The 26,205-nt window shown below is 39.1% G+C and overlaps 2 protein-coding genes across 3 annotated transcripts in view; one reads left to right on the top strand and one right to left on the bottom strand.

Annotated features, from left to right (window-relative positions):
- The window catches only part of bmpr1ba (bone morphogenetic protein receptor, type IBa), a 62,490-nt gene extending 59,802 nt beyond the window's left edge, over nt 1-2,688 (top strand). Inside the window, exons 11-13 of the mRNA XM_069699421.1 lie at nt 94-269; nt 363-493; nt 579-2,688. Of these exons, the coding sequence (XP_069555522.1) occupies nt 94-269; nt 363-493; nt 579-704 (433 nt within the window). The 3' untranslated portion in view covers nt 705-2,688. The remainder of the gene's footprint in view (nt 1-93; nt 270-362; nt 494-578) is intronic.
- Nucleotides 2,689-3,165: 477 nt separating this feature from the next.
- Nucleotides 3,166-26,205, bottom strand: part of unc5ca (unc-5 netrin receptor Ca) — a 191,714-nt gene continuing 168,674 nt past the window's right edge. For both annotated transcript variants that reach the window (XM_069699418.1, XM_069699419.1), the window contains 9 exons: nt 22,798-23,015; nt 20,843-20,978; nt 20,103-20,190; nt 16,788-16,956; nt 14,074-14,307; nt 11,813-11,962; nt 11,362-11,526; nt 9,316-9,494; nt 3,166-7,157 (listed from right to left, as the gene is read on the bottom strand). In XM_069699418.1, the coding sequence (XP_069555519.1) occupies nt 6,995-7,157; nt 9,316-9,494; nt 11,362-11,526; nt 11,813-11,962; nt 14,074-14,307; nt 16,788-16,956; nt 20,103-20,190; nt 20,843-20,978; nt 22,798-23,015 (1,502 nt within the window). In that variant the 3' untranslated portion in view covers nt 3,166-6,994. The remainder of the gene's footprint in view (nt 7,158-9,315; nt 9,495-11,361; nt 11,527-11,812; nt 11,963-14,073; nt 14,308-16,787; nt 16,957-20,102; nt 20,191-20,842; nt 20,979-22,797; nt 23,016-26,205) is intronic.

The following is a 26,205-nucleotide window of genomic DNA, read 5'->3' as shown; positions in this document are numbered from 1 at the left end:
AAAGTATTTTGAACTTCATTTCAGAGGATTTAGTAATGTGCGTAACTAAGTCATCTTTAATTAAAATGATTACTTTGATCCCTGGCTCTGCAGTGACACAAATGAGGTCGACATCCCTCCCAATACCAGAGTCGGTACAAAGCGCTACATGCCTCCGGAGGTCCTGGACGAGACTCTAAACAGAAGTCATTTTCAGTCGTACATTATGGCCGACATGTACAGCTTCGGGCTCATTCTCTGGGAGATTGCACGACGCTGTGTGTCAGGAGGTAAATATTGTCAATATATATATATAAAACACCTTCCAAAAGCATGACTTCACCTGAACAGAGTGCGTTTCTTCTGTAATTTATTCTTGGTAGGGATCCTTGAAGAGTATCAGTTACCGTACCATGAGCTGGTTCCTACGGACCCTTCCTATGAAGACATGAGAGAGGTAGTCTGCATCAAGAAACTACGACCATCGTTTCCTAATCGATGGACCAGTGATGAGGTGAAATATATTAAAAAAAATATGCCCCATTACAAATGCACACACTAATGAATGACCTCCGTAATGCTAATCTGTGTCTCCTCAGTGTTTGAGACAGATGGGGAAGCTGATGACAGAGTGCTGGGCCCACAACCCAGCCTGCCGCCTCACCGCCCTACGGGTCAAAAAGACACTTGCCAAAATGTCAGAATCACAGGATATCAAGCTGTGAGTGGACACTGGCAGGTGTGTGTTTACACGCATAGAAAGGGCTCTAACAATCACACTGGCTCTGGTCCAAGCCGTACAAGCCTTTTGTTTCTGGGGAAAAAAAAGGAAGAGGGACACGGAAGCAAGAAGATCATTTAGGAGATCACATGATCACAAACTTTTGAGTCCAAATGCCCAGAACTCTGCAACCCCAAGTCCCCTTAAAAACAATCAGGTCTTAAATGGCCCTGTTCTGTCCATCAAAGAAGATGAGACAATTTCATTTCAGACTAGTGTGAGGACTCTAAAACCAGTTTATAGGTTCCTGTTCACGTGCTCCAAAGGCCTTGGAGAAAGAGGCCGAGTTTGACTTGGCACTGTAGCAGGAGAGATACGCAAACAGGCTACTGACCAGTGAGTGGAATACTGTATCACTGCTTTCTGTGAAAGCAACCCTACCTGTAGATGAAGGTCTGATGGATAGAACTGAAGGGAAGTGCGTCAAGGCAATCTGTTACTGCAGCATAATACCTCCTTTCTAAACGCTATCACCCCCGCTACTGGCTTTATATTATAATTGAATTGAATACATTTTGATCCCTCTTAAATTGACTGCTTTTGGTTACAACAACTGACACTATGTGACAGAAAAAAAATTACTTTGAGGCTTTAACACGTTTTTGTTTATGGCGGTAACATTTGTAGACACTAAGGAAGAGGTACATTTTTTTTTTTTTTTTAGTTGTGACGGGCTAAATTAAGTTGCAAAAGTGCATTTTCCATGTAAAAGTCAAACTTTTTAAGACTACATGTGGAAAAATAACGTGTATGTGTCCAAATAAATCCTGGATTAGGGCACTGAAGGCCTCTGTGTTTCAATGCCCTCGGATCTAAAACAAAACCTGCCAGAGAGGAGGAAGGCTTTAAATCAGGGGAACGATGAAGCAGAGCAGTGCCCCCCGCAGGTGCTCCACTGCAATTACAGGAAGGGAAGTTTCAAGGCAATCTGAAACTGCTTTACTCTTAACTGTAGTGGTGACTTCTTGTTTTGGTTATGTAGTGATCTTTGGTATAAATGTGTGGAATTGTGTTAGTTTAGGGGTACCACGAGCTATTTATCATGGGAAATTGCTTTCATTCTGTCATTCCCAATTATATAAAGTGGCTCCTATAACGAGGCTAATGATGGGAATGTGTATTTTAAGCAGCGGGACTGGAAGCATTCACTTCATAGTGAAACACACAGCACTGTTGACAAATTGATTGGTAAAAAAAAAAACAAAAAAAACACCCTAGACACCTCCAAACTATTATACAACATCTATTACCTTGTGAACTTGACAAGGTCACTTTTTCCTGACCACTGGGCTTCCTCAAACATGCCACTTAAAGTACATGTTACTGATTCACCATAATAAACCATTTGCAACTGTCACAGTGAAACCAAATTGCACTTGAGTCAAAAACAAAACAAACAACAACAACAAAAATCAATCATCCTGCTTCTATCAGCCGAGTTTCTCCATGACACCAACTTCTCACATAGAAGCAGTCCACTATTAGAGGACGTAACCAGCCTTGCAGCCTCAGCATCAAATGGTCCTCCAGGTGAATCCGAGTGCCTTTCATCATCACAGTTAACAGGCTGTTAAGTCTTCCACAGTTGTCTGCTGTCACCGAGTGCCAATTAAGATTTCCCTTAAATGGCACCGACTCATTTCTAGCTTTCATAGTCCATTAGCAAAATCCTTGATAAACTTTCCTTCAGAGGTCAGTAGTTTCATTTTTGGTCTCTGTCAACTAAAATTATGGGGTGCTTGTCACTTTCAGAGGATTTGGGTGTGACAGATTTGTTGTGATATAAATGCCCTTTCTTTCCTCATGGGTGTTGTGCCTTATTTAATCTGTACCTGCTGTAGTTGTCTGTGAGAGAAAGTGGTGGGTTGTTTTTTTTTTTTTTTTCAGTAAAAGGTTGAACATTCCCCCAATAAAGTGTTTCACTCATCCACGTGGCTGATGCACAGTTTGTGGTGCCTGAATGAGCTGCATACTAACGAGTCACTTGGCAGCGCCTCTCACTGTTAAGGCATGTTCTCCATATTTTATTCGTTATTAAAAAAAGAAAGAAAAAAAAGGAAAAAAAGAAAAAGCAGCATGCCTCATTACAACCCGCTGATGCTGCGGAGCACACAGCATGTTAAACAGTGACACCATAAGGATTTTCTGTTTGAATTGCCACCCTTCAGGCTACTTTATTCAACTACTTATTGTGTCTGCAACAAATGAGTTTCACTGAAAAACATAAATATGATTTATTATATAATATATATGTTTTTCAGTATATATGGTCAACAAACTGCATTTTTGAACATCCCCTTACTATCACAGCACAAGCTGCGATCCATACGGCGAAACGTGAGAAATGTAAGTCTCTCCGCGGTTATGTTGAAGTAAGCCACCAAATGCACTACACATTTTCAGCATTGCTTATAAATATAATTTATTAATTGTCTTAAAAATTCTTTCTTACACTTTGTACAGAAAACAATTAGAGGAGATAGAGAGGCAAGCATTCAGCAAGATTGAGCAAGACTCATGAAGCGTGCCAGAATTAGCTAAAATGGACCAACACTATCCCACACCAATCAAATCAAATCACTGCTGATAGTAAAATCAAAATGCACTTACAAGGACAGATCTAGTTACAGACTTCTATCATGATAACCAATGCCAAGTTTGCATAGTAGACACTGCTTTTACAAAAAAGGAAAGAAACTTAAATTAAAAAAAAAGAACTTGAAACGTACAAACTATTATCTAACTGTACTGCTCTTTTTTTATATTCTGAAATTTGCCAAATATAGCCGACAGTACACAACTGTATGTACATACTGTAGATAGAAAATATTTTTACACACTTTGATATCTTAACACTACTTTCTTCATTTCACATCATGAAGGATCATCTTGTGGAGGCCTGCATGTGCTCACCTCATACGAAAACTCCCGTTTTTCCATTTACTCTGTCAGCAGAAAGTCTATTCTGCAGGTAAACTGTAGACTTTGTTAAAAACTTAACTTTTTACCCAAATTTTAACGTAACTTTCAAGCTATTTTTTAACTGATATTTTTCCTTGGAAATATTTCTTCAGTTAAAAATTAGATCTTGAGTGACTATGAATTTAGCATTTGAGTTGCCAGAGATGTTGATGACTGTATTAAAGAGATGTTGTCATGACCTTTGGGTTCATATTTTTTTTTTCTTTTTGAAACAAACTAAAGTGATGACTTGATGTTTTAGGCTTTTATCCTTATAAAATGCTTCCCTTTGACTTCCTTATCTTACATCAGCAGTTGCATTTGAAAACACACAAAACATCCACCCTTTTTCATTTAACCATACACCTTTTCTAATATGACCAAAATCCAACCATACATACGCTGAGGCCTCTGTTTCTATTACATCTGATTTCCCACTGATGCAGGAGATCTGAATCTCACTTCAATAATTTCTAACTGATTTAATAAAGAAAAATCCATGTGAAAAAAAAAAAAAAAAAAAAAATCAATATGCCCAGGTTTCTTCTTGTGTGGACACCACAAGATGAAATCTGTCATGACAAGGTAAAGATCCGGCCTTTTGTGCCGGTGTTAAACTAAACTTTTGCCAACTTGTTTGTTTTTTCCCCAACAATATTCTCCTCAGAATCTCCTTTACATACCTGATGTTCAGTTTCATATGGCGTCTCTCCGTAATTCAGAACAGAAATATCGTAACTCCCGTTTTGGAATATTTGACATGCATTTCCTTTAAACTGAATGTTCATGTTGTCCTTTTCGTGGTAAATAGAGTTTATGTCCCCCAGAAGATCAGACAAGTATTCAAAAGCCACTAAACGTAAGGCTTTTTTTCTTTTTTTTTTCCTTTCCTCAAATCTGGACAATTGGAGTTACACCTCGTCATCAGACACTGTTGATTCAAGTCAATGCATACATTTGAAAGCCAGCCTCGGTTTACAACGTTGTTCTGCAAAACACAAATATAATACACTTCATATTACACAGGCCTCTTGAGTTGTGTCGACGTTTAGCTCTAATTTGCAACTTGTTCATAAATACACTGCGGAGTTGGAATGTTAGTTGCTGACAGAAAAATTGTTTCAGAGAAAGCGCGAGTAACTGGTATGTTACAGATCCCCCCCCTCCCCCACACGTACACACACAGTTCACACATATAAACAGATTAAAATGGCAAAAGAAAAAAATAATAATGTTAATGTAAATAATAATTATCACTGAACAAAAATATTACGAGAATACAAGGTCATTAGGATGAACGTGTTACTCATGTATTTACACATTTCAAGACAATCAAAAAGATGCAAATGCTGTTCTTCCTCAAAGGCCACTAGATGGTGCTAGTGACCAGCAAAGTCACAGTGGTGATCACGCATGAAATCACGTGGCCAGACAGCACTACGGACATCTGGGACACCAAAAATAGGAAAACAAAATATATGTGTGCGCTGGATATATATATATATATATATATATATATATATATATATATATATATAGTAAATTAAAATATGATTGATAAGATCAGTATATTGGGTATATTCAGCGGTAATGAATGATATCAGCTGTATTTAATTCACTATCACATAATACCATGGTACTTTGTATGTTACTGTATTTAAAAACTTGTTTTCACCTCTAGTTCATCCCGTTTTGCTTTCTCTGTCCTTCCTCTGAGTTAGACTCAGTCCAGAAACAAGCCAAAGCAGTCTTTCAGAGAGACTCCTGAATTGGAGGTCGTGGTGTTAACCACTCCGCATCACCAAACAACTCCTCTATGTGAGCATAGCACAGCAGCAGCGTTGCTGCAGATAGTATGCCGAAGCTTGAATTTTGTTTGGAATGTGTTTGTGGCTTGAAGATCATTGTTTTAGTGCCTTGCAGTGGCTTACGGCGATCCTACCATGGAATGGTTTTACTGTTCGGTCATGGGAAATTTGTCTATAAAACAAAAATGTGTACAATTAAAAAAATACTGAAATGCTGACTTCTTTAAAACAAAACATTTGACTATATTGTACTGTAGTATACTGTGCATCAGAGTGAACGGTGTGGATCTTTGCCTCATCTGTGTCCTTATGATTTCACAAGTCTGTCACGACCATACACAACTAAAAATGGCAACAACAAAAAGTTCTTACTTGCACCCATCAGGAGTGTCATCATCTTTGGATTAGCTTTTTTTTTTTTTTATTTAATTTTTTTAAGAAAATTAAAAGCATAGACAGCAAATTCTGTTGACTTTGTGTCCAGTGTCCTGTGACCTGGATGATGTCATGTCTTCATGCATTATGGGAGAAAGCCACAAACTCCATAATTACCCTACAATAAATTTAAGTCTTACTTATGATATCAGCCAAAAGGGAAAAACCTGATGTCTCGGGCTTGTTTCTGGTTAGGACCCTTGATTGACAGTCACCATGTACCAAATTATTTTTTTTAGCAGGAAATGATCCACACATATGGATAGAAGAATACATAGAGCGTTCCATAAGAAACGATATAAAGACAACAAACTGTACTGGCAAACATGTACAGCCAAGACTCACAAGAGAAGAGTCACTTCTTTATCTCCCCTCTCATTATCTGTTTTCCTTCCAGATGATCACCTGCCCCTGCTTCCATCATTTTATGTTTATGTCCTCCCTCTCTTCTGTAATCCGTTTAGCTTCTCTCTGTGTTCGCTCCAATCTATCTAAAGAGTCTCTAACTCTTTATTTTTCCTCAATCTGCCTTCTCCCACTCCTCAGTAACCCGTTTACCTTCTCTCTCTTTATGAATCTGTTCCATTCCTATGAGGTCAGTACCTCTGTTGCTTTCTTTTCTCATTTCTTTGCTCGTCTTTGTTCAGTATAAAAGTAACAGCAAGCGAACAACCGGTGTTACTATAGACAAGGTCATTTTTTTTTTTTTTTTTTTAGGCGTGAGTATGTGTTGTTTGTTCCTGATAGTTGGGTAGGGCCATCTCTCCTTCGGTCACACACGGTACTGCGACATCTCGCAAATACACACACATAAGATGCAAACATCGTTCCAGCACCAGCTAGAACACCTCTCATCCTATCTGTCACCATGTTGGCATGATTACCGTGGTATTTAACCGGTGCAAGATCACCACGGTGACAACCTTTCTTTTGCTCACATCAAATTGTTTCCTTGCCCTTCAACCAGTAGAGAATTCACGTGTAATCATCTCCAGAGTTCTGTCATTGTCATGGTAACTACAGGGTTTCGTCAGTGTTCCGTTGTCATGGAGGCGAGGTTACTGTCATGGCGACCCATCTCTTCCAGCACAGCTGCCAGTTCGTTTAGGTCTCCATCGGGGAAGTGTTGGGCCTCCCAGAGATCCAGGATTACGCCTGTCGGACTTGACTTGGTGGCAAAGTAGTTCAGGTACCTGAAAAGGTTCGAGGACACAATGAGGGACAAAAGATATGGTAAATATTGTGCAACAGAAATAGTTTAATTCCTACACATTGTCAGCAAGTTTTTAGAGATACACTTTTTCATTGTTCATAATGTAAAACAGAAACATGAGAGAGCAGTATACCATTAATAATCATGAGACATGAAACGACAGATGTCGACACAAATACATGACTTGTATACAAGTAATCTGCGATACTGATTTTCTTAGCAGCCTGTTAGGGAAGTTTGATGTCATGGGATGTTATAACCACCCTGAAAAGTCTCCAGGAAAAATCCCTTTATAAAATCGTTTTTGAAAGTCATGTGATATCTAACAAGAAATCATTTTGAAAAAAAATGAAAAGGATTAATTTCTAATATTCCCACAATGCACTGCAAGGGTTACATAATATTGCTCTTTTCAAGACTGTGACTTATAGCCTGAACTTTGGTTTGTTGAAATGTTTTGAAAATACTTGAAAGCAGATCATATAACAAGACAAAGAGTAGAAGAACTAACTGTGAAGAAACATCCTTCATTAAGTTGTCCATACCACACCATATCAAATGCAATGTGCAAAGAAATTTAATTAAATGTGGCAGATGAAGATGTTTAGAACATTTGGTGTTGTGTTAGGTCAATCCAAATCCTTTATAAACAACTGAGGGAAAAAACAAAACAAGTTTCAGCACCTGAACAGGAACTCGCTGCCGGTAACTATCACAGCCGTCGGGAGTCAAGTACACAATGGTTGCACAGGAAAAGTCAGACACTGAGCCATCTGTGACAAAGATCTCAATGCTGCTGTTAAGTGTGAAAGCCATCAGATGTAAGTCCCATGGGTGGTAAAGACTGAGACTTTCTGTTTTTTCTGTAAATCCTGTGATTGTACTGTTGGCACACTCTGGGCACGGTAGAGTTTAAAGATAACCTCAGACATGTATATCACTTCTCTGATCCTTTCTGTCAATTTCTCCTCCAACAGATTTTCTTTTTTTTCTTTTTTTTTTTTTTCCACATTTCTCTCATTCAAAACAACCAAAACACAACAAACAACTATTTTCACTACTTTCTTTCTTACTTTGTTTCTCTGCGTCAAATTCCATCAGCCTGCAGTGTGCGATAAGGAGTATCCTGCTGTTCAGTGAACTCAATAGCTGAGATCGACCTTTTTATGTGTGTGTGTGTGTGTGTGTGTGTGTGTGTGTGTGTGTGTGTGTGTGTGTGTGTGTGTGTGTGTGTGTGTGTGTGTGTGTGTGTGAGTTTGCGACATTTCTTTTAGAGTTGTTTTGTTAAAAGGAACCGAAAAGTTCATGAGTGTATGAATGTGTCTCTGTGTGTGACAGCGGATATAACTCGGGTGTCATTGTTTGTATACATGAGAAAGTTATGCAAGGAGAGGTGGCTGTGACGGAAAACCATGAGTCATACTTTGAATTCAAACAGCCATGACGTGGCAGTTACAAGAGCAGAGAGGATAAAGGATGGCATTCCCTTGTTAGACCGTTTTATCATGTCCCTTTCAAGAGTACCTTTTAGCGAAAATGTGGAAGTAAACAACAATTTGGCTACCTGTTCCCCCCACTGATCGAAAGTATTTGGTGCTCACATCAACAGACTGCTTCAGACTGAGCACTTGTGCCCAATTATGCTCTCAATATATGGCTCTGTGTCGGTAGCTGCTGGTAAATGAACCTGCACACTGAATCACTGAGACAAACATCTGCGGATAGAGATACTGAGGATGGTACCTGTGAGGTCAATGCAAATGTTTCCTAATTTTTTTTTTTGTTGTGATTCTTGAGTCTCGAAGACTATTGCCAGATCAGACTTGTCTTCCATTTTATTTTTCATTTATGTTTTCAACAGTGCGTGAAGACATTGTGTATTACGGCAATATTTTTTTATGAAATAAATTTGAGTGGCTCAAAACTCAAACTAAAAACATTCTGTAGGGACCTAATAGCTGAAGAAAAATGTAGGTTCTAAGGCTAGACCAGTTGAAAACAGACATTGACTGACATTTCCCTCTGTTGCCAAAGAGGTGAAACATGTCCCATCCTATTTGTGAAGAGGTTTCTCACTAAATCCTGATTTACAAAAAAAAAAAAAAAAAAATCATACACAAAATCAATGGCGGTGTCACCTGTCAAGGTTGAGTTTGTGAGCAAGCATCCTCCAGTCATTGCCTCTGGTCTGTGGTGCATCCAGACTGCCACATAACTTCTGTCTGATGGATAAAGGAATTCGAAAGGCATTGGGCCCCACTAAGGTTGTGATATTACTGGCAGGGTCCATCAGGGATGTGTCTATGCACTGGACCTCCTGGAAAGACATAAGGAAACAAGTCAAAGAAAAAAACGGTGAAATGATGAAAAAAAAAATGTTTACCACCTTTTGAAAAATCCTGCTTATTGTTTTATATTCAGAAAATCACAGTATAGCTTCTGCAGGAGCGACTATGGAGTATAGGGCTGGCGCTATGGATTATATATTAGAACTCCTTAAGAGTTAAATATGGATCATAAAGTGCGTCAGTGTGGCAACTCATGGAAAAGTTTAATTCATTATATTTCTATTTCAAATACATCTCTATCGTAGTCATTTTGCTTGTCTCAACGCTGCTTGCCTTTAGTGTGACCAATTACACGAGTCTCCTAATTAATACAAGAGTGAAACAAACACAAAAATCTGCTCTCAAGCACTCACTCTCTCTTCTCGCTGTCGATCTCCATCTCTTTCTAAACCTTTATCCCATTAATCTGCCACTCCTGGGTTGAAAGGAGGCAGCAGTCTAATGAATGTGGCTTGGCAGAGGGAAACAACAACTGCCACTGTTGATGTGAATGATTACTATTTACTGCATCTACTTAGCCCCAATTTACAGCACAAAGCTCTCTGCTGCTGGAGACTGACTGACTGATGCAAAGGGACATCCCTGTTTCTCTGTTGAAATAATAAATGCTTTAAATCTGCTTCACATTATTGCATCATCGTTCAACATGCACATTACAGTTGGCTGCAGAATTTTACTTAATGCCGTCAACACAAAAAGATGAACCACTACTAAATACAATTCATCATTAAAAGCTTGTATTTTGTGTTTTTCCAGGTTGCTTTTGTTTTATGTAAGATTTAGTGAGGAAATCTGCATGGGATAGAATACTTTTTCTAGGTACTCCTTTCAAATGGATTACAGCTGATCACATGACAGCCTGATCAAGGCTGTTTTTTTTGGGGGGGTGGGGGAGTATCACATTCTGTAATACTGGAGATGCAGAAACATTTGAACCATGCTTACTTTTACTGTGTGATTTTACACTTCAAATGATGGCAGGCTGGCTGAGGAAATTCAAGCTCCTATACTGAACATAGGCAATATACTCAGACAAGCGGGAGAGAAAGATGACTCACTTTAATGTTCAAATATTGTGTACATTATGGTCAAGGTGTATCAGTTCCATTAACTGGAGATACCTTGAGACTATTATATAACTCTGATAAGCAGCAACTCAAATGCCGCTAGATTTTTGTTTAGATTACCTACCTTGATTCATTCTCATTTTGCTCATCGACCAAGGCTGAGGAGAAAAACTACGTGTGACTCCCTATTACTGCAAATGTTCTATATGCTGTGAAAGAAAATTGCTCTTTGCAAGCTTACCCGCTTATATAAGGGTAAAAAAAAATCGAAAGTAAAAGAAGCTCGTAGCCCTGACCACCATGGGAGAATTCAACGCTGACATTCCAAAAGAACTGTCTGACCTTCGACCAAAACTGTTCACACATGGACACAGACGCACCCACATTCAGTGACTTTGTGGTTACATGGCTAAGCAACATCAAAGACAAGTTATTCCACTCGTGTTATGTGACCTCTCGCCCGAGTATGAATGATTGAACAGAGTCATAGAACCATAGCAGGAACCCTGACTGTCTGACAGATGGAGAGAAACTTGGTGACTTCGAGACCTTTTGTACAGGAATGTAGAAGTACGAAGTAAGAGAAAGGCTGTAGAAGGAACCCCTCTCCCTCTGCATGACTGTGTTCAGCTCCTTTTACTCTGATTTTCTTCTGCCCTCAGCCAGTGGGAATAAAAGTTGTGTCTTCTGCTGTTATCTTGTACATGCAACCAATTTATAGAGGAGTCCTAGTGTTTTGGTGTAGGCATAACAATTTCGACAAACTTACCTCCTCCAATGTGTTGCTGAGCTGAAAGATCTGTCCTTCTCCTTCTACCTGCCGTACACACAGTTTGCAGCTGATGTCTGTTATGGCTGAGCTCAGTCTTTCAAGGGTGAAGGTACAGTGAAGAGTTCTTTGACTGCCACTCCACACCTGGTAGAATGGGATCTCCTACAGGATGCACAAAGGAATAAATAATATGCATGTCACATTTTCAGGAGGGGTAACCTGATAGAAATAAAGTATATTTGTGTCTCTGATTTGGATAAAACATTATTACCTGTACCATATGAAATATTACATGTGTTGCTAATCTTTAAATCACACTGGAGATGCTCTGTGAGTTTTGTGCTTTTCTTTAGAAACCTTTATTATTCATGAGAATTCATCAAAGTGCGAATAATTGTGAAAATATGTTACTCGCATGTAAAAATGTAAATAGGGGAATCCCTCTCACCTGATATTTTGCAATGAGTTTGCTCTTCCAGTGTGTGTGGGGCACATCATGGATTGAGAGTCTCAGATTATGTGTGCTGTCTTTAAAGTTCAGAGTCTTTGGCTCATCCAGAAGCTTCCCTCCCATCTGGGTCTCCATCTGAAGAACCTCCTACAGAAAAACCCACAAAAAGAAATAACTACTTCAGAATTCCTGCGCAAGTTTGCCTGAGCTTAATCTTGCTCTCTGAACCATTTTTTTTTTCATATATTAAAGATTGGGGAAAGCCTTTAATTTATCTTGCATAATTACTGCAGACAATGCACCACAAAACACTTGGAACACATTCAAGTTTTCACTGAGAAATCATCACACAACTCCACAGTTGTATACTCTGGTTTTAAGTCAAACTTAGCTCTGCTAACTGCGTCTAACTGAAAAGAAACATTAAGATGTTCTTTAAAAACCTTGTGGGGAAATGAAGCATATCTTTAATGTAAGACAGGAAAATTAATTGCAATGTACTTTAATTGATATTAAGAGATGAACTCAATGCATTGTATTACTTACAGAAATCACACACTGAGAAATAAACTTAAAATGTGATTATATAATTTGTTTCTTTTCCATTACCCCTTCTCTTGTTACTAACATCATTTTTACAGTTTTAAAGGATACTGGAACTACCATCCCATCTAGATTGAAAAGGTGATGGAATGCACTTATTGTGTTTTTTTTCCTTGTGATGTAGTATCTCCGATTTCAAGAAAGAGGAAAATATCAGTTTGTTTGCAATGTGAAAACACTTTTTGGACGGTTTGAACCTTCAGACCAATTACAGGAGTATGGGCAGGCTATCGTCACCCATTAAACAGAAGAAGAAAAAGAGCCGGACAGAATTAGAAATGAGCTGTGGTAGCACATGGGGAGAGGAGACAGCGTATTTCATTTCATTTTAGTCTGACGTAGGAATCAAAAGCCAACTTAAAAAGAAATACATAAAAATGCCAAAACCTGTAACTTCTGAATGGAAAATAAATGCTGTAGTAATGCAATAAAAATAATAATATAGGCAATGAATTTAAATCTGTTCATTAATTTCCCCCCCATTTAGAAAAAGACTACAACACAGGCCAATGTCAGATTTATGCCTGTAGGTATGTCATGCAAAGCCCTCGCAAAACTGCAGTGAAACCAAAATAAATGTATACAATAAAACATGAACCTTGGTTAGGACCTTGGTTTTGGACTTCCAGGTGGGAAAACGCCCTCAATGAAAAACTGATACTGTCAACATGATGTTCTTGTCCATTTTGTGAAGGAAAGAAAGCAGCACATTTTGCTTTGCTGTACTGCAGTTGTTTCAATAATATATTGCATAGAGTCCTGTGGGGGTCTCTGCTCATCCTTTTTAAAATGAATCCTCTATGTCAACTAACAGACACCAAGAGAGTACTAATAACATATCTGTACCCCCTACACACACACACACACACACACACACACCAATACTCGTAATGGTAAACACAAATACCGATAACATCTACATATTTGCAGGCTATTGAATTGCATACACTTAAATGATCAAACAAGTGCACAAACACAAACCCCCTGCTGTGCCGCCGATATAAAGCAGATACTTCCCCTGTGAAACGCCAACCGATCAATTATGCTACACAAAGTCTCCATCATTAAAAAGTCCACCTCTGAACTTTGTTTTGAAGCCACAATTGCTTGTTTGAACTAGTAAAACTGAGCGTTTGTTGATGTTTGTGTAAGTGTGTACATGGCTGTGTGCCACACTGACACTTGACTTATCACTGCATGCATAAATTACCAATGTTAATCTCCCGTATCAGATGGTCCCTCCAGTGCTTTGAATATGTTTAAATTCTAAAGCATCGCTATTTTGACATTGCTTGACCTTGTTCTGTTTACTGCTCCTAAGCTCATTTGCAGAAGACAAGAGGTGAAGAAACTTCTGTTTATGAATCCTTTCGATTGGAGCGCCAATGTGTTTTATTTCAAATGCAAATTAACAGGGAAGTATTTTAGTGTGGGTGGTCCAAGAGCAAACAAATCACTCATAGGACTTACGAACACAGTAACACACATTTGAGGCATTGAAAAAACTTTGCAAAGTTCCTCATACTGTAGATTCTGTATATAATCAATGGTGTGTAGTATATGTGTGCACATATAGGAAACTACGATAAAGTCTATTCAAAAGGAACTGTACAAAATAATGTTTGGGCTTGATTTATTTACTTCCAAAACTATACCTTGAGTGCATCTTGAGTGTCATCCAGACAATAGACTCTGATGTGATAGTCCAAAGTTGTGCAGGAGACCGGTCCAAAAACAGCCAGTTTGAGCCTCTTTGCAGCTGCTTTGCCAATTGACTGGCCCACCAGACAGTAAGTCCCCAGTGTCTCTGTCAGAATGTGACATGCCTCCGAGTCCATCTGCACATAGCAGGGGGTGGTGAAGTTTTCCTCGCCCACCACAACCACGTCCTGTAAGAAACACACACACACACACACAAAAACTCACATATTTTGTTTAAGATGGTGTAATGCTAGGTCTGTGAGGGATGGCTGACACCGGTATATTTCAAGCTCTCAATTACTCTGGCAGAAATTATCACATGAGCCTTTACTCCTCTCACGTGATGAGAAATGTAGCTTTATTTAAGGCTACTTTCGAGACTTTGCGATAAGTTGCTGCCGTCAAAGTAAACTCAACATTTCCTCAATTTGTTTTCACATTAAAAAAAAACCCTCCGTGGGCATATTTCCTTTTCTTTTCTCGAGGGCTTTTATTTTGACACCGTAAAAGGAAGTTCTGGATTTCATCAGAATTAAAACCAAGAAAAATGTCAATGTAATATCTGTTCTAATCAAACTGTGTGTGACAACAGTATTCCTATTAAAAACAACACTGCTCTGCTGAAGAAAAAAACTGCGGACATTTAGTTTATTCTGAATTTACACCGTGGGGCACAGTCCAGTTAGTATTGTATTTCCCCTTTATTTGGGTATTCATTTGTTCACGGAGACCATTATTGTTAAAACCTGAAATCGGCTTTAACTGAGAATTTTCGGGCGTCAAGCCACATTCAGTCTGTTAACACAACGGCAGCTGCATTTGTTTCCATTTCCAATGTAAACAACCCATGAGTAAGCAAAGCTGTGCTTGATTCCAGATACATTACTATGAACAGGTATTTTTTTTTATGTAATGGCAGCACTCGTATGCTCAACCATACTGAATTATTTTCAGGGAAAAAAAGCCCAACTGTAAATGTTAGGTTGTAGCTTGTGGGTCTGTTTAAGAAAACAAACAGTTTGAAACTCCGGCACTCTGGTAATTCATATCAGAAAACAATTAACAGGTTGTTTGATTCAACAGATTGTGACTGTGCTACAGTTCATACACTGAACTGAAAAGTGTGGTTGTAGACATGACTTCTGAAACTAAATCAAGGTGTTTATTAGGAGAACACTAACACTTGTTCAGAGCCGCTGTCTGTGAAGTGTGTCCAATCCCTCTGTGATTATCTGATGGCTGTATCTCGTCATTTCTACAGCTCTCTGTCACGGCCGGAGTTATGGAAAATCCATATGAATGTTTGGTTTGAGGGAGGATGCACAGGCTCGCTGTACTGACCAATGGCTCTTCAATTAGTTGTGCAGACATCCATATTTTTGTGTGTGAGTCATTGTGTGTCCATGTCTGCAATTGCCAGCGTACCGTTGAATGGATATGTTCTACATCCACATGGGACACAAATATTGAGCTTTGAATCACAGTTCCTGCAGAGTTGTGTTCCTACAGATGAGCTGAATCAATACAAAGAGGTAGGAAAGCAATATGGTATGAATTTGTTATTACTGGAAATCACAACCGTGGCTGCTCCCCCCCCCCCCTGATATAAGGGGAATTCAATTACCTTCCTTTCCCTGTTTTGGGGAAAACTTTCTGATAGGAAATGGATGTTCTACTGCAATAAGAGAAAAACAAAACGACTTCCTGATGAAATTCCACTTTTCATTTTTCTCATCTTTACCCTCTCTGCACCGAACCCTTCTGTGCATCTCTCGCTCTCTCTCTTTCTCTCTTTTTCTCTCTCTCTCTCTCTCATACATCCACACACAAAGACACACACAGAATCGTATGCATGGCTAATTGTGCAGAGACATTGTGTTGAGCTGTGATAAGCAACAGACGACAGCATACGGGGGCCTTGTAGACACAGTGATGCTGCAAGACAGCCTTATCACCCACACCCACACACAAGGAAACACACACACACACACACACACACACACACACACACACACACACACACACACACACACACACACACACACACACACACACACACACACACACACACACGCGCGCACGCGTGCACACGCAATAGATTGCTGAGGTAGAGACTTCATGCCGAGAGACGGGAGGAGGGAGAAAGAGATGGGTAGAAAAAAAAGGAGGAATAGAAACATAAGAAGAAAGATGAGAGAAGAGGAGGATGGCAGGAGCATAACAAATTGCTTCTGATAGGAGTCTTCAACCCCCTGCTTGTCTACTAGCCTGTAGGCACTTTCTGTTTACCAAATTTTTCCTTTCCTCTCCTCTCTTTCCCTCCCTCCCAGGTTACTTCTTTATATGTGTGCATGCTTGTGTATTCAAGCTGCGTGTGTGTGTGTGTGTGTGTGTACAAATGTGTATACATTACTGTGGATTCATAATTTGGCTGTGACTGTGTGCAGGTGTGTGATTATTTAGATTGAACAGTTATTCAAAAAACTGCTGTCTGTGTAGATTATTGAGCAACATGTGTACATGTTTGTATATCTACAGGAGATGGATCTTAATTTGGCAACAAGGTGACAGCTGTTCTCTCCGGAGGGGAATAGAGGAATTTTAAAGATGCACATTACAGCTCTGTGCAACATATACAGTATACACAAACACAAAGGATAGTGCTCACCTCCCATTCGCCCATGGACAGTTGGTTCTTCAGCTGTATAAGCCAGTCTTCCTGGACATTGTCAGCGCAGTGGTGGATGGTGAGGATCACTGGTCTGGTCAGCAGGGCTCCCGGAGGTCCACAACTCACTACTGGGCTCAGCACTGTCTGGATATCCTCTACCGGGGGTCTGGAACAAACAGATAACGCTGAGGTGAAATGATAGACAAGAAGGACAAAAGAAGGCTGCCGTTTTGGCTTCCAGTGAGCGTAAGCCTCGGCTGTATTAGTTTCCCTTCTGCTCTGTGTCATGCTGTCACGCTGTTCATAAAGAGGAGTGTGAAATTATCAGAAAACCTACAGGAGGTGCATAATGTTATTTCACAATATTTCAAAGTGTGCTTGATCTATTTAGTGCACGCACGCACACACACACTTAGCGCGACTCTAAACACACACTAATATAAATTTGTCAAAGAAAAGTTGAGTTTGAGAAAGTAAGAACATAATATACATGGCACAATAAAAGTATTTATTCAGATTGTGAAATGTATTGGAACAGCAGTACCCACTGTTAATGTGATGAATTACACCTGTGGTTTGTCTGCTGTGTGAATATAAGAGTAATAGATATTCTTCCCAACAGACAATCTAATATGTCATAGTAGAGAACACAGCTAAAATTTGTGATGTCTGTATATATATATATATATATATATATGTCATATATATATATATTTTTCTCTATACTGTATCATACAGGTGAGCTGGGTGCAAGGTTTGACATGTTTAACATGTTGGCTCATTCAACAGGCTTCTAGGTTATTTAATGGAAAAAAACAAAAAAAACATGTTAGTAGTTCCACACATGCTTCATTCACCAATAAGGATGCAATGGAGAGCGTAAATGTCATCTTGTTGATGCTCCAGTGTAGATAAATTGAAAGCTTTGCTGGCTGTAATCACAGCCAATAAAGAAACTGATTGATTCCCAGCTGGAAAAGTATTTACGGAAATATTGTATCTTTGATCTTTTATAAATCCACTTTTAAGTGTCCAATTTAATTTTTGTCTGAATTTTAAATCGCACATCTATTTGTTTTATCATGAATAACAAACTTTTGCAAGCTTGTGCTATATTTTCCTTTTAAATACATAACATTTGATTTAACATTTTCTTAAACGATGCAATGAAAGTCATACTATTTTAAGTGTGGCTTAAGTGTCCAAATACTTTTTGGGGCGTGATTTATTTATTTTATTTTTTTTGTATATGTAAAACAGCGGTTGCCTTAATAGAGATACAGGTCTACAGTCAGGTGAGCGTGGGGTAGAGTACCTTCAAGTAGATGAGAAAATCAGAGAACAGAACAGATCAGAGCAGCACAAACTCAATGAGAGAATGATTAGGGCCTTTCAGCTCACAGGCAGAAAATAAATGACCACTGATCATAGACTCTGTTTCTTTTTACAGTTCATCTGAGCATTGGAGCCTCAAGTATGTGTGTTACAGTACAGCAGCAAAATACTTGAGGCTCTTCTACTGTGAGAAAAGGTGATATTATACATTAGAACTACATTAGTATATATTATTCAGAGGCCTACTTTCATTAGTAAATTGAACAATGAAACCACATTCTTAAACAATACTCAAACACAGTAAAAATACACTTGAGAGAGTGTCTGTGTAATCCATTATCCCTTATGTTCCTGAAAATTTTTATTGACTAGGAAAGTAGGAAAGTGCTCAGACGGCTAGAGATGGATCTAAATTTTAACTGTTTTTTTTTCTCCAGCCCACCTTGTGTCGGGGGGGGGGGTAACTAATCCTTAGCAGTGTTATCGATTCAGCTGCAGGATCTCATTATTGACTCATGAAGGGTTCAAATGTGTGGGAGAAACTAAAAGATAAAAACAGTATGGCTCAAACTGTAGCACCCTTTGACTTGCCCAATGCAGAGGTCACCCCTTAATGTATTACAGTTTTATTGATTTATAATGTTATGTATCTTTTATCACACAAATAGGGAAAATAGACACTTTGAGTTAAGTATGCGGTAAAACTGACACCTAAGGGATATATTGTAATAAACTAAACCCCATGACTCTGGCTTGCAAAGTGCTGCTGACGTGAGTCGATGTAGCCATGTGAGTTTTGCTAGCCAGCTATTGACTGAGATATAGACAGAAGACAGAGAAGACGTTTGACTCCGAGTAATACTGTAGCACATTTCATGGAGCCGAATTCTTATTGATCGCTATTGATTGGGGGAGAAGCTATAATGGATTCATGGGGCAGAATATAAAACTACTTATATATTTGGTCTTCTAGAAGCTTTAAATGATTGGTTCTCCCAATTTATTAAAGAAAATATTTGTCATTGACACGTAGCTGTATCTAGCCATGCAGACACTTTTCATTTATCAAGCTCTTGAGATTGCTGTCTCAAAACAATCTTCAATTCAGTCAATATGAATGCAATTTGCTGTGTAGTGCTCGCAGCACAAAAAAAACTCCACATATTTAACTAAATCAAATACAATGTGTCCTGTCAATTTCACCAGAAGCTGTACCAGCAGATGGAATATAGAAATCATCTCCATCGTCCCTTGTGTCCCACAGAGAGTTCCACCTCACTCATGTACAGAGTTCAGGAGTAAAGAATTGTCGTACAAGAAACAGGATTACAGTAATCCCACAATTAGCCATTAATCTTTTTGTTAATTTGGACGCAGCAATCTCTTTGCATATGTTTTCTAAAACTCATTGGCTGTCAGAGTTTTCTGGTTCCATAAAATGCCGTGAAGTGAAAACAAATCAGTTGGTTACACGACAGACAACATACATTTGATACGTTTTAAAATAATGGGTGTTAGGAGCTCTTCATTTGGATAATAGAACTGGTTCTAAAATTTGGAAAGCTGATTAACAATGTAAATTCTGTGGATTACTGTACAGATTATAACACTAAGTAGGTAATAATTAATGAGTCAGATATTCCATCCATTATAATCTGCTCAATTTAATTCTAATTCTGGTATTAGTGTATTAGCTGTGGTATGAAGTGACCTCTGCTGAATGAATCACCCAAAGAAGGCATATGTGGATATATTACAAATAATAATGATTCATCCTTTTCTGTTCATCCTGAGCCATGTGTCACACCGTGAGAGCCTCCTCAGCCATCCATAAAACCAGGTGTGAGAAGCGACCACCCAGAAGAGACAGGTACAAACAAAGGAAAACAAACAAACAAAACGACCAGAGAGGGAAATGCAGAGATGGAGAGGAAAACAGGGACAACAGGGATCAACAGACAGTCACACAAAACTTACCTCAAGCTGTCCTTCCTGTGCACAGTCACATACATCTCGTACACCCTACCCTGAGGAACAGCACCCGCTGGGACCAACAAACTCACACCTGCAGGAGGGAAGAGAGGCAAAGCAGAAAGGATGGAGCCAGAGGATTTATTCAATTCACTCTGCTCAACTGAAATATTGAATATGCAACCCATTATCAGTTTATCATTGTGATACATTTTTGAAGGCAACCCATGTAAAATCTTCTCTTAAATATATCATCAAGTGAATTGTGCTGAAATGTTTTATAGCTTCTGAGAGCTGCTTCTGATCAGCAGCTTACATTATTCATAATTTTTGCCTGCCCACTACTCTTGAATCCGACCATAAGTCTACAGAACGTTTTTTTGTTTTTCTTTAAATCTTGGTAGCTGGAGAACACCTCAAGGCTGTTCGTGTAGCATGTTGACTACAGTAGTAGATAGATCCTTGATGAAGTCAGTGGCTAGTAGAAGAAATTATCAAATTTATATTTCCTTATAAGACAGTCTGAACTTTGATGTCACTCTAATAGCAGTTAATTAAATGTCTTATTAGTTGTTATTGAACCAGCAAATACATTAATGAATATGTCTTGAATTTTCAATAAATTTGTAATCACTATGGAAGAAGCAAAAAAAAATAAAACATCTCCCAGGCTGCCACATCATCACTGAATAGCAACCATATTTACAAATGAGTAGCTGTTACAGTAGGTACTTGAGGGACTTTACCAGAGTTGGGTACAATGAGGTGTCCTCCCTGGCTATTAAAGGATCCGTGAGCAGTACAGGAAGGATCTCGTGTTCGAGCCAAGCTCTGGTTTCGAAGGGTCATGGTGTCACTGTTATCCAACAGAGACTGAGTTACCTAGGAATCAAAGGACAACAGTCAGAGTAATAAGAGGAGGAAAAAAATACCAAAGAGTACAGGGAAAAACATAACCCGTAATACACTTCACAGTAGTGGGTATGAAGCTGTTCAGCAGATACTGAATCAACAAGAAATCTGACTAAGTAGCATACAATAATGAATAAATGATGAACAAACATTTGGTTTTGGCAGAGCACGGTCAAAGATCAATAGAGCCACATTCATCTTAGAAATCACAGTTTTGGTTTTTTTGTAACTAATGCTTTTTCTATCTACCATCTTGTGGTTCAAATGGTAGAGCGGGTTGCACTCTTAAAGCATGGTTGACGGTTTAATCCCCAGTTCCTATTCCACATGCCAAAGAATCCCTGGGTAAGACAGAGAACCAAGTTGCCTCCCAGTGGCAAGCAAGCACTTTGCATGGCACTTTTTCATGGCAGCTCTGTCGCTGCTGGTGTGTGTGTGTGTGTGTGTGTGTGTGTGTGTGTGTGTGTGTGTGTGTGTGTGTGTGTGTGTGTGTGTGTGTGTGTGTGTGTGTGTGTGTGTGTGTGTGTGTGTGTGTGTGTGTGTGTGTGTGTGACTGGTAGGCAACACCCACAGAGCGCTTGGTATACCGCTAAGGTAAAAAGGTGCAGACCAATTACCATATGCTTTTTCTATGAAACAAGAAGAATTTGAAGGGATGCAGCACTCTAATGGCAGATGATGTGAAAAATTCTTGGGACTAAATAAATATGTAGAGTCGTGATGTAGTAAAGATTAGTGTACAGAATAATGTGCCCAGTTACCTTTTTTTACGAGACATATGAAATAGGCAGGCATTGTGCACCGTTATGCATAAAAGCAAGCTGCACCCATGGAGGCTGAATGATGTGAACATATACAGTACAGATTCAGAAAATCAATGTGGTGTGGTCTGAAGGACAAACTTCCTCTGCAAGAGCTGATGTCAAGCCCTGTAAAGATGTAATCTAATTAAACCAAAGATTCATGGAGGTCCAGAGAAGTTTCCCTGCGCAAGGTCAATCTGGTTGTATAGATAATTTGAGTTTCATTTCCGGCAGCCTGATCAGAGAAAGTATTGAAATGGATCATATTAATGTCGCCAATTCCACTGGAGTTCTATTGCATTTATATATTTTATATACTTGCGTGTATGTTCTTTTACTATCTATTAACAAACATAGATGCTAAAGGGAAGATCTGCATATGCCTGGGAGCACTGCGATAGGGCAGAGCTGGGTGTCTGGGAGAAGTGAATGGATTTACAATAAAAACTATAACAACCTCAGGGTAATTGGCAAAACATGATCTGCTCTGCATTTCTTCATGGAATTGTCTGCTCTGAGATGTAAAATAGGGACTTAACATTCACTAGTTTGTGCCTAAATAACCAAAGCTGACTAGATTTGACCTCAGCGTACATATTACAAAGAAACAACAACACGCATATTAACAGATAAAATCATCAAAACATGCCAATGATCCGTCGAGCTCAAAGATGGTGAGTTGAGCTCTCGTACTGCCTCGGGACAGCTGCTGTGATGAACCTGAGCAGTTTCATCTGTATTTGTGACAAGTGACTCGCGTGTGCATGCCATGTAGTTGACAGAGCAGAGGAAGGAAACTGGGGCACTGAGCTGCATGTATACTAATGGTGTTTGGTTTTGTCTTTATGTGACTGGGAATACATACAGTGTAGCTGCTGTGTCGTAGAACATATCTTGCAGTGTAAATATACACAGGAAGGAATGTCCTACTGCGCTCAAACAGAATTCTTAATAGTAGAAGAAGATTAGGGGAACAGCGACATTACCTTAGGAGACAGTTTAGATGTGAAGTCTCCTCCGAGGTCATCCTGTGGTGTGACCAGACCGGAGGAGTTGTAGACTTTGATCTTCAAGTTGGGAAGAGGATCCAAGAGAGGAGAGTTGGTCATCGGGATTTTATCTGACACATCGTGGAGTGCATACACTGGACCGCGATACATGGCAGCTGCATTTGTTAAGTCTGGAGGAGCTGTCAGTAGATCGGCTAAGGGGATAAAGTGAAACGAGAGAGAGAGAGAGAGAGAGAAACAAATTAATTAATGAGAATACATACAACATACAATTAAAAGCAGATGGTGTCGGAGAAAACGATGTCTGAGACAGAGGTAAAATAAAGGCTAAAGCTAAATATTTGATATGCTCAGTGTTATGAAGTCTAATACATGGGTGCAGTATAGGACAGGTGTGCAGAACTCCTAGCAAGATCAGTGAGCAGGAATATGGGGAGTAAAGTGAGGGTAGGCAAAGCTGTTGATAAGGTATCAGTTTCTGGTATAACACTTTGTAGTACACAGGGGCATGACCTGGATGAAGGACTAGTCATAGGGGCACAGAGAGAGAGATGAAGAGGGTGAGAGGTGGAGAGGTGTTTGTTGCAAGAAAAAGATACATACAGGGACATAGTGTGTATATTTTGGGAGACTTTATCTCAAAGCCACTTAAACCTACAAAATTTGAATAGTTAATTCAACAAAACACATTCCACACAATCACCCTCAAAAGAGGTTGTCACACTTTAATCACATCGCTGCATATTTTTGAAACTCCCCCATGTCACGAATCTAAGTGACAAAACCTGCTGTGCATATTTACCAAAATAATAACAGTGTTAACTGAAACTGACAATTTTTAATACTGATCTAATTGACTTCTGTTAATTGGAAATCATCTCGTTATACTGTAGGCTATGTAAAACAACCTTTTCATATGTACATCTGTTCATAATGCACATATTCAGAAACCCTAAAGTCAGTGGGCGAACCAATGTCAGCCTAGTAAGAACTTAAACTTGTATTACCATCATGAAAGCGTCAAGCAAAACGACATAGTTTATCCAAACAGAAACCACTGTAGTCTCAACTGTAAATACAGAACAATATTGAATTTCTTTATCATTTTCAGAGACTTTCAGAGAATTTCTCATCTTTCTAATTGTCATAGTGGTTATGCCAGACCAATTGAGTCTATAGCAGCAAAATATCAATTCCATTTGTGAGGGTAAGAATATGTTACGTCCTCTTTATTAAGTTGCAGTAGTCATGCTAATAAAGAAAGGACGAATTTTGAAACTGAGTGAAATAACCGATGAAAACAAAATAAAACTCTCCACAGTATTGGGTCAGATGTGTTTTGAGGCTACAGAGTGTGTTAAACCAGTTACAGTCTGTCTTTAGCCTGATGTTTTACTCTGCTCTCTCTTAAATTGTCATAGCTGATATGTGTGGAAGATGGAACCTTGACACTTTTCATTATTAGTATTGCAAGCAAACACTGAAGCACCCTACTTTCACACACATCCAGCACTGTCATAAATAAAAACACATCAGCAATGTCAAACACTGGTATTAGCATTTACACATGACAACATGTGATTTGCATACCCATAATATGCACCATAGTGAACACGCTGCTACACCCCAACTGGTCGAAGGTTGATTGCCGCCCACCTCTGAGTCTGGTTCTGTCGGAGGTTTCTTCCTCTTAAAAAAGGAGTTCTTCCTCCCTTCTTGTCACCAAGTGCTTGTGCAAGGAGGAACTGTGGGGTTTCTCTTTTATTACTGTGAGATATTGACCTCACTATGTAACGTGTACCCTGACATGTCTTATGCTATAATATGGTGCTGTATAAATAAGAAAAAAATAGAACGTTAATGAATACACACACACACACACACACACACACACACACACACACACACACACACACACATGCAGTAAATGGGAATCACAACAACGATGGGAATGGAAAGTCTCTTTGAGATTCTCTTCTGTTTCTCATCATGGAAAGATACATGTAAACCAGGGGTTAACAGGGGATTCCTCATTGGTACAGTACAATGATCTTTGTGCATATAATATGAAAGTACTGTTTACAGTATGTTGATTTTAGTTAAATGAAATGCAGCTACTGCCCCCTGGTTTTATCAACCCATTTGTTTTTAATGGTCCTAAACTTGTTGAAGTAGCTAATCCGTAGTTTCAATGAGGTTTTATTCATTAAATATAGATCTCGAGCAGGACATGCTCAGTAACATATTTCGTAATCATGACGCTAAAAGCCCTTTATTACCAATACTTTAACAACAGTAATAGTGACAACAATATTCTTTCCCAACGTTATTCAAGTGAAGTCATCTGTCACTCTTATTGCTAGTTTTGTTGAGCCATCTTGCTAGTTGAACACAACTTACCCTGGGCGTGAAAACACATCAAAGCTTACGTCTCACAAACACCCCTCTCCCATCAGAAAATCCAGCAAATATTCAATATTTAATTGGGATTGACATCACAAGAAGGCCAGTTATCTACTGAGAACAAATCCAGATTTGTTCGCACCAGGCTCGATTTCTTTGGGCATAGAGCCTGAAATCCTGTTGTTTCCTCCAAGAGCCCATTTATTCTAATTTTAAAACCCCTCATTATCAACCCCCACCACCACCACCACTAACACGCACACACATCTGCCACCTATCACTCTTTTCCATTCTCAATCACCAGGCTGTTTACCCTTAAAGCCAGCGGGTATTCCTGCCAAATCATCCCTGCTGAAATTTAATTAACAACTAACGGAAAGCCACAGAGAGAGAGACAGAGAGAGAAAGAGAGAGAGATGCAGGGACATAATTCTTCATTAATAGTAATCAGAGATGGTCCCTCAACGCAGAGTGACAAGCATCCTAATGCTTCACTGATAAAATGTCACCCCCTCTCTACACATGCAAAGACGTTCACCCTTGTACACACACACATGAATGCACAATTATTTTAGCTCGCCATTTACCAATTTGCATCGTACCCTCCCTGACCTCACTTCCTTATTTTAACTGTCTACTATGATTTGAATTTTAATCGTGGAGCCACAACTGACCCCATACACACCCAGAACCACTACTCATCATGGTAAAGGCGTTCTAGGGTGTACAGAGATGCTGTTAGAAGATCTGATGGTGGCTAAACACCGTGTGGTAAAAATAACCTTCTTCTAAAGTGCTTGCTAGTTTCTTGTTGACCAAATGGAGACCATGAAGTACAGGTAAGTGTGATGATATTGTTTTGCTTATTCTAAGGAACCTAATTCACAGTAATTCAAATTTGTGGGCGGGTATGAGTGCATGTTTGGTGGCGTGTGCACCTACTACTTGGATGCATTTTTGACCATGTCTGTGAAGTTTATT

Source organism: Brachyistius frenatus, unplaced genomic scaffold (genome assembly GCF_029030835.1).
Source record: "Brachyistius frenatus isolate BFR_SWC_R1_liver_20210118 unplaced genomic scaffold, ASM2903083v1 Contig_30, whole genome shotgun sequence".
NCBI lineage: Eukaryota > Metazoa > Chordata > Actinopteri > Embiotocidae > Brachyistius > Brachyistius frenatus.
Note: the sequence above shows the minus strand (reverse complement) of the source record. Positions and strands in the feature narration are given on the sequence as shown.